At 32.9% G+C, this 7,831-nt stretch overlaps 1 protein-coding gene across 1 annotated transcript; it reads left to right on the top strand.

Annotated features, from left to right (window-relative positions):
• The first annotated feature begins 1,593 nt into the window (after positions 1-1,593).
• On the top strand, positions 1,594-4,995 carry LOC111996971 (uncharacterized protein At2g39795, mitochondrial). Its single transcript, XM_024029012.2, has 3 exons — positions 1,594-1,982; positions 3,473-3,801; positions 4,176-4,995. Exons 1-3 carry the CDS (start codon positions 1,740-1,742, stop codon positions 4,342-4,344), a joined length of 741 nt encoding a protein of 246 aa, XP_023884780.1. The 5' UTR covers positions 1,594-1,739; the 3' UTR covers positions 4,345-4,995.
• The last annotated feature ends 2,836 nt before the right edge of the window (positions 4,996-7,831 follow it).

Genomic DNA, 7,831 nt, shown 5'->3' with positions numbered 1-7,831 from the left:
TTTACCATGGTTCATTCAACTGCAGAGGGAGGGAGAACAAGAGAATGCTTGCAAAGCTTTTAAGCAACTGTGAGACTATTAAGTTTGTGTTCACAGGGGCTCCTATCCACCCTGCCATTTTGTGTGTGTGTGACTGATTTTCTTTTAAGGAATGTAACTGGCTACTAATTAAAAAGAGGAAAACGTTTTTGATAATGATCTTAACACTGAATACTATGGAAGGATCATTCAACAACGTTAGTCTTAAATGTGAATGTCACATTTTGCCTATTGCGCTTCTTTTTTAATAAAATAAACTATGCGCTGCATTAGGCATTAATACACTATCATGCTCTTTTTCGGATTAGCCACAAGCTTACAATACCAGAGTTTTATATGTTTGGAGCCATGGATATGTATGTGCTTTGATTTTACTTGTGCCTAATAAATCAGTGATGCTCTCGGTGTCTTGCTTTTTTGGCAGGCAACAAGCACTATAAATCCTAGAAAACAAGCACATGACATATCCAGAACGTATATTAGTACTATTTAAATGTTCAAGTTCATTTACACCTTCTTCTAAAAAATAAAAAAGGGTACATGTCCACCTTACTGCGATAAAGGTGAAAATAATTATGAACAAGGTTTATCCACTTCTCTAAAGATTTGGGTTTAATCAGTTGCTAATTTTGTGTCAAAAAACATTTAAACTTGAACTGAAATGAAAAACTATTAAGTGCATTTTGGTAGGAATAGGGTTTTTCTTTTTTCATTATTAGGTTTAGGGGATATTTTAGTCATTTTCTAGGTTTCAGGGGGGTATTTTGGTAATTTTTAGGTTTTGGAGTATTTTGGTCATCTTATGGTGTTTGGGGGTATTTTGGTATTTTTTGAGTTTTTGGAGGTATTTTGGTAATTTTTTGGGTTTTAGGGGTATTTTGGTCATTTTATGGGTTTTGGGGTATTTTGGTCATTTTTTGGATTTTGGAGGTATTTTGGTCATTTTCATTTTTAGGATTTTGAGGGTATTTTAGTCATTTTTGGGATTTTTGATTTCGAGAGTATTTTGGTCATTTTATGGGTTTTAAGGGTATTTTAGTAATTTTTGGGTTTTGGGTATTTTGGTAATTTTAAGGTTTTATGGGTATTTTGGTCATTTTATAGGTTTCGGGAGTATTTTGGTCATTTTTTAGGTTTCAAGATTATTTTGGTAATTTTTAAGTTTTGGGGTATTTTGATCATTTTTGAAGATTTTAGAGAATTTTGGTCATTTTCACTTTAATGATATTTCGGTAATTTTAATAATTGGGTAATTGGGTGGGTTGAGATTTACTATAATAATTGGGTTGGGTTTGGATTAGAAGTAATTAATTAAATAGATTTTAACAAGTAAATGAATTTTATATATTCAACTCAATTATGCTCACTTCAAACCCACCAAAATTCATCCATTTGACACCCATAGTTGAAATTAAGGGCTCGTTTGATAATGTTGATCTAGTAATATTATTTATATTTTTTAAAAATATGTATAGATAAAAAATTATATGAAAAAAAAAAGTGTAATATTGTTTAAAATCTGAAAAGTGTTAGCTTAAAAATGTAATTCCAAACTTCTCCAAATAGCCACAAATGTAAAAACCGAAAACTACCCATGTGATAAACGAAAAACCTTTCCAATTGTTCCTTAAACCCTAACCTCTGATTCTGAGCACTCTTCATCACTGTTCTTCAGGCACGCCTAAAAACCTCAATTGTAAATGGCACGCCTAAACCTAAACCTAGTCCGACCCCTATTGAGAAAACCCAGAACCCTACCCTTCCTAATTGGTGACCATCAACTTCAACAACCCATTTTCAATATCACTCTAAAAAAACACTCTCTGTTTCAGTTTCAAAGAAGTTACATCTCCGATATGCGCAAATCCGCCTTCGAAGGAAACATCCTCAGACTCCTCCGCAACGAGATCCAATACGAGCTCCAACGCTCCACTCCCACCCAGGTTTTTTTTTTTTTGGTTCAGAAAGCAAATAAAAGTAAAAAAAATGTTAATGGGTTTTGTTTGGTTTCTGAGAAAATGAAAATTTATTATTGTTTTGAATATAATTTTTGAACTGGAACTTGGTTTCATTCTTAGTTCGGGAGCTCCATTTCACTTCGATTAGTATTTTATTTTTTGGATCTAAAAAAAAAAGGGATGTTTATCCCATTGTGTGTGATAGAGTATCAGTCCTTATCCCATTGTTAGTTCTAGAGTTTCAGTCCTTATAACCCTGGCTTACTACGTTAAGCGTTTTGTAGCGGTATTTTAGTTATGTAATATATTATGAGCTTGTTTAAAAAAACTCTATATACAACTTTTTGTGTTGGTGTTCTAATTAAGTATGACTGTTTTCTCACCAAAAAAAAAACATTGTGTTTAGATGGCGCATTTGATACAATTTTTTTTTTTTTTAATTTTATATTTTAGATATGTACTATTTATTCTGAACCATGAAATGGATCCATTGCAAATGGAGAGGATAATTATTGGTTAGAGAGATGAGAAATTGGCTTAGCTGCTGAATTGTTGCATTTTAGAAATTAAACTTACATAACAGTGACAATCTCATTTTCATTTGTTGTTCTATTACTAATTTTTCAACAATCAAACAGAACATTAGAAGATTATATTTGGTTTGGTTGGAGTTTTGTTATGAAGATTATGCATCGGTTGGTTGATCATATTTTACCAGTATTAATATTTATCAATTAATGGGACTAAGATTCTGTTATGATCCTAGTGTCCCATATAGATTAAGTATAAGCTTAACTATGTGTTTATAAGCTCTTGGGCACCCTTTGCAAGCTGGTTGTGAGTTTTACCCATGGGTTTGTAACATTTGGCATTAGCGTCAACCACCACGTTGAACATGGTTCATTGAGCTTTGTGGTTGGATCTCGAAGGGGGCGACCCAAAGGCTAGATTAAAATTACTGATAGATGAGTGGAGCCACCAAAAAGAGAGAAAGGGCTACCATCGGGTCAGTGTTGCTAGAGTGAGTCGTCGTGGACCTTGGTTGCGGAGCGTGGTGGTATGTTATGATCCTAATGTCCCACATGGATTAAGTATAAGCTTAATCATGTGTTTATAAGCTCCTAGGCACCCTCCCCTTGCAAGCCAGTTTTCAAGGGTGAGTTCTATTGATGGGTTTGTAACAGATTCAGTAAAAGGGTTCACTTAAATGAGTCTAGTATAAGTCATAACCGTATTCCTCAAATTCTTCAGCTATGTTCTTTAAAAGCAAAAAATACTGAGTCTAGTCATGATTTTGTACCTTTTCCCTCAAGTTTTTCTTAGCAACCAAACTGGGAATTAATAAAATTATCATATCTGTTCAATTAATATTTATTAATTTTTTTTACATGACCACTACTGATCTAGTGAATAGAAAGAAAGTAGTAATTGGTTTTGTGGGTGGGTTTAACAGTTAACTATGTTTAATGTTACAGCCTGTTGCGAACTTTGACATATTCACAATTGATGATCGGCCTGGAGAGCAATGGATTAGATTGAAAGGAAAATTTAAAGACGAAGGCATTAAAGTTGAAGTCACCATGTTTGATGGAGCCATTCCTGCTTCAAAATCAGGTGGTGGTGGCAGCACTGGGGATGAAGTCCAACTTCACATTACCCTAATTGTCAATATCACTAAAGGGGAAGATGGTGAAGTCTTGGAATTCATATGCTCTGCTTGGCCAGATAGTATAGAGATTAACAGGCTTTTCATACGCTGTGGTGATAAGATGTCAGCACAGCCTTACGCAGGGCCTGAATTCAAGTATGATGTATTTTTATTATTTTCCTCTAATAGCCTATTCAATTGCTAATGAATTGAAGGGAAAGAAAAGAAGTTGAAATTTCAAACTGAACATACTTGATGGAATTGAACAGAAGAATACCATGTATAGAGTTAATGTGATAATTTTTTTACATTGATTTTGCTGTATCCAATAGTTGGGTTATATAGGGGCTGTTTGGTTGGTGAGTTTAAACAACAGTTTTCAGTGTTTAAACAACATTACACATATTTTCATACACTTTTTCATCTGCGCGTATTTCTAAAAAATACAACCAATGTTATTAGAACAACATTACCAAATGAGCCCATAACTTTGGACTGATAATGTGGTTGCTTTTAATGTTTGTTTACAGGGAATTGGATGATGAGTTGCAAGACTCACTTTACGAATTCTTGGAAGCAAGGGGTATAAATGATGAACTTGCTGCATTCTTGCATGAGTACATGAAGAACAAAGATAAAACTGAGTTTATTAGATGGATGGGAACTGTGAAAACTTTCATTGAAAAGCAAGTGGAGTGATTGGTTTTGCATTCTGGATGAGATTAGTTGTTTGATCAATTTTGCATTTCCCAATGGAAATTTAACATGGTATGTCATTTGTTGAGTGACATTTGACTTATATATTAAGCTTTGTGACTATGCCTTTCTTGTTGATGGTGATCATTGATGAGAAGGTGGTGACTGCTTACCATAATAAAAAGGTTTAGTGCAATATATCTAAGAAATCCTTTTCATTTAAAACATTGTTATTATTTGGAATTTTCCAAAGGATATTGGGGCAATTAATGTGGCTATTGATATGGCAACATATGTATTGAGAAGGTTTTCCACAGTTGGCTGGCAAGGGCTGGGAGCGAGATTCCATGGATGAAGAAGCTAGGCTATATGAGACTCTAGGAATAGACAGAAGGTGCTACAATATTTGCTAATGAGGGAGAGTTTTATGTCTTTGGAGAATTCTTGTGAAGATACTTGCAGTGCTTTCTGGTTTGGTAGTCTTTTCCCGCCCTCTCCAACTCCCTAGGCAGCTTAGAGGAATTAGGCTATACTAAAGAGACGGATTCTCAAGTTTTGGCAAATGCATGTATAAAGCTCTAGCTTTCTTGAGAACTTTCTGTTTCTTGCATGGTTGTGAAAATGAGCAGAGACATAATTAAGGTTATTCATAGATTTCCCATGTTTGTAATTCTACATGAATGTATGTCTGTTGACAGGTAACTGCTTCAGAACTTTCTCATCTTTATAGAATTGGGTACATGCTAATTGCACTCTAATGAGTTCTCTAGACATAGTCCTTGGAATGTTCTCTTCCTGGGAATTTGGACTATCAAGTTACCAAGAAATATCAAGGTATTCCCATTTAGATCGTCCTCTTCAAGATTTAGTCAATGCCTACATCCAAAGAGTTATAAATTTTTTCTCAAGTGTACTCACCAGAGTCATCACCATTTAAATAGCACATCGGTTTCGTTTCCCAAAAAAAAAAAAAAAAAAAAAAAAAGGAGTGTTTTATTAATAAGAGCAGTTGAGGATCATCAATATTACCTTTATCAGAAAGAAGAGTCTGTTGACTGGATTCATCTCTATCCTTGTGCCATCTTGTTTTTATGAGACTTATTTTTCTCACCATTTTTAAATACATGTTTTAAATTCACTTATCTCTTGTTTAACAACATTAATTTCATGTTGGAAATCATTAACAGTTAAATCTTTCGGTTTCTTTTTATTAAGTCTTTCAAAGTTTTTTCTTCACTTTAGTGAGAACATTAACAGTTTTAGTAGCATTACAACATGAATCTCTACAACCAAGTTTAATATTAGGAGAATCAGAAGATTCATCAGCAGATTGATAACAAGAATAGTTGAAGAAGAAAAATCATCTTCCAAGGAATCAGACGAATTGTTTGATTCAAGGATTCTGAATAATTCTTCTTGATCATTATTTCCAATGTTTAACATGTTAAACTTATTTTTCAACTTACCAGGTTTTTGTTTACAATCTTTACTAAAATGACCAGGTTTTCCACAGTTGAAACATTTACCTTTTCAGATTTTTGGTTAACATATTTTTTGGAACATTTTTCTTTTTAGCATAAAAATCATTAGTTTTGTGTTTTCTATAATTTTTGTGACTTTTATCATGTTTTTACCTTTTGCGAGAAGGGGCAATTGGGGGCAAACCATATTGTTCACAAAAATTACCCATTTCATATTTAGCTTTTCTTTTATGTTTTAATTGGTGTTTTAACAGTTTTTCATCATTGCACATATTAATACCAAGTTTTTTAATAGTGCTTAAAATATCACATAGGTTAAATTATCATAATCAATAGAATCATTTTTACCAATTAATTCTTGTTTTACCTTATGAGCAAAGATAGGAGGCAGACCGTCAATAAACTTTCTTTCCATATAAGGTTTGTAACAGTCTTTCCGCTGCATCACTCTGGAAAGAAAACTCTTGATACCATCTATAATCAACATAGTAGGGCATCTCAAATTATTCAATAAATCAGAAATTCGAGATGAAACATTAGATGGAGCACCAACAAAATGTTTGATAATAGTATAAATCAAGGTATTAACACCATCAGGAATACCTCGACCAATACGATCATCAAAATAGGCAAACTTCATCATTCTTTTTAACAGCATGTGTAATAGAGTCTCTGGAATCTTCTGTGAGATATGAATCCCACCATCCACGAAGAGTACCAGAAAAACCAGTTGCAAGCAAGTCAACAATTTCAGGCTGATCAAAATCATGATTATTTTGGTAAGCAATACCAACCATGGACATATGTCCCATTTTGTTAATAATTTCTTGTTCAGAAAAACCATCAATATTCCATTCATAAATTTTATCAGCAGAAACAGAGAATTGAGTTTGAAAAGGTCTTTCTTCAAACTGAATATCAGGAGGAGTAGGCTTTGAATACCAATTTTTTGTAAGAAACATGGGCTTGGAAGAACTTCCAACAAATCTTTTGATTTCTGGGAAATCATTATCAAAAGCTTTTTGAGCAAAACAGAAGAAACAGTATCAGAATCTGTATTTTCATCAGAAACAATTTCTTTTTCATTTCTTGAAATAGTGCGAGCAGCATGAGTACTTGTAGAAGTACCCTCAGTTTTAACTTTTAAATCAGCAAGCATTTTTTCAACAGTGTCCAGAGTTTTGGATTGAGAAGTTTTAAACTTGAATTTGTTATCAAAACTGGGTAAATTAATCAAAGGCTTCTTAGTTTTAATAGGTTTTTCAACAGAGGCAGATTTTTCAACAATTTTTTCTTCAGTACGGTCAAGCTGTTGACCAATAACATGCAAAGATTCATTAACAAAATTGTTTTGTTCAATAAGGCTAGCAATAGGAGTTTGATCATCAGTAATTTTGAAAGGAGAAGGCTGAACATCTGTTTTACTAGTATTTATCAAAATAGTTTCAAGGGGAGGATGGCTAGTCCTAACAATGGTCTTGTCACTTTTAACAAAATTTGATTTCTTTATCACGTTCAAATGATGTTTTGAAGCTTCATCTTTTGAAACATAATAATTTTCAAGAAAATCAAAAAACAAAATATGCTTTTTCAATTGAAGCATTTTCTCTTTCCATTTTCTTTTAACACGGTCTTTTTCAGACTGAGCAAAATTATTTTGGAAATATTTCCTTTTTGGTCTATTTTTTGAAAGCATGAACTCATTGAACAAAGAAACCATATCAATTTCAAAATCTCTATTCAAAACAGTCAAAGTTCTCAATTGGTTAACATTATTATCAACAAGAGGAAAATCAGAAACAATTTTAGTATCATCATCTTTCATATGATAACCAAATGAAATAATATTCAAGTCCAAAGTCTTAGCAACATTAGAATCATCCAAAGCAAGAGTAATATCAGGAGAATAGTTAACATGATTCAAAGAAGTAATATCCATACAAAGAATGCTTTCTTTAAAGTGATTAGATCTAGCATGAAACTCACTATCTTCAACAGTGTGATCTTCT

Source organism: Quercus suber, unplaced genomic scaffold, assembly GCF_002906115.3.
Source record: "Quercus suber isolate HL8 unplaced genomic scaffold, Cork oak 2.0 scaffold_123A, whole genome shotgun sequence".
Taxonomy (NCBI): domain Eukaryota; kingdom Viridiplantae; phylum Streptophyta; class Magnoliopsida; order Fagales; family Fagaceae; genus Quercus; species Quercus suber.
Note: the sequence above shows the minus strand (reverse complement) of the source record. Positions and strands in the feature narration are given on the sequence as shown.

Excerpts from the sequence above, each read along its gene's own strand:
- LOC111996971 (XM_024029012.2), top strand. The coding sequence starts at position 1,740 with ATGGCACGCCTAAACCTAAACCTAGTCCGACCCCTATTGAGAAAACCC. Across the intron at positions 1,983-3,472 it reads AACGCTCCACTCCCACCCAG|CCTGTTGCGAACTTTGACAT; the intron begins GTTTTTTTTTTT and ends TTAATGTTACAG. Across the intron at positions 3,802-4,175 it reads TACGCAGGGCCTGAATTCAA|GGAATTGGATGATGAGTTGC; the intron begins GTATGATGTATT and ends GTTTGTTTACAG.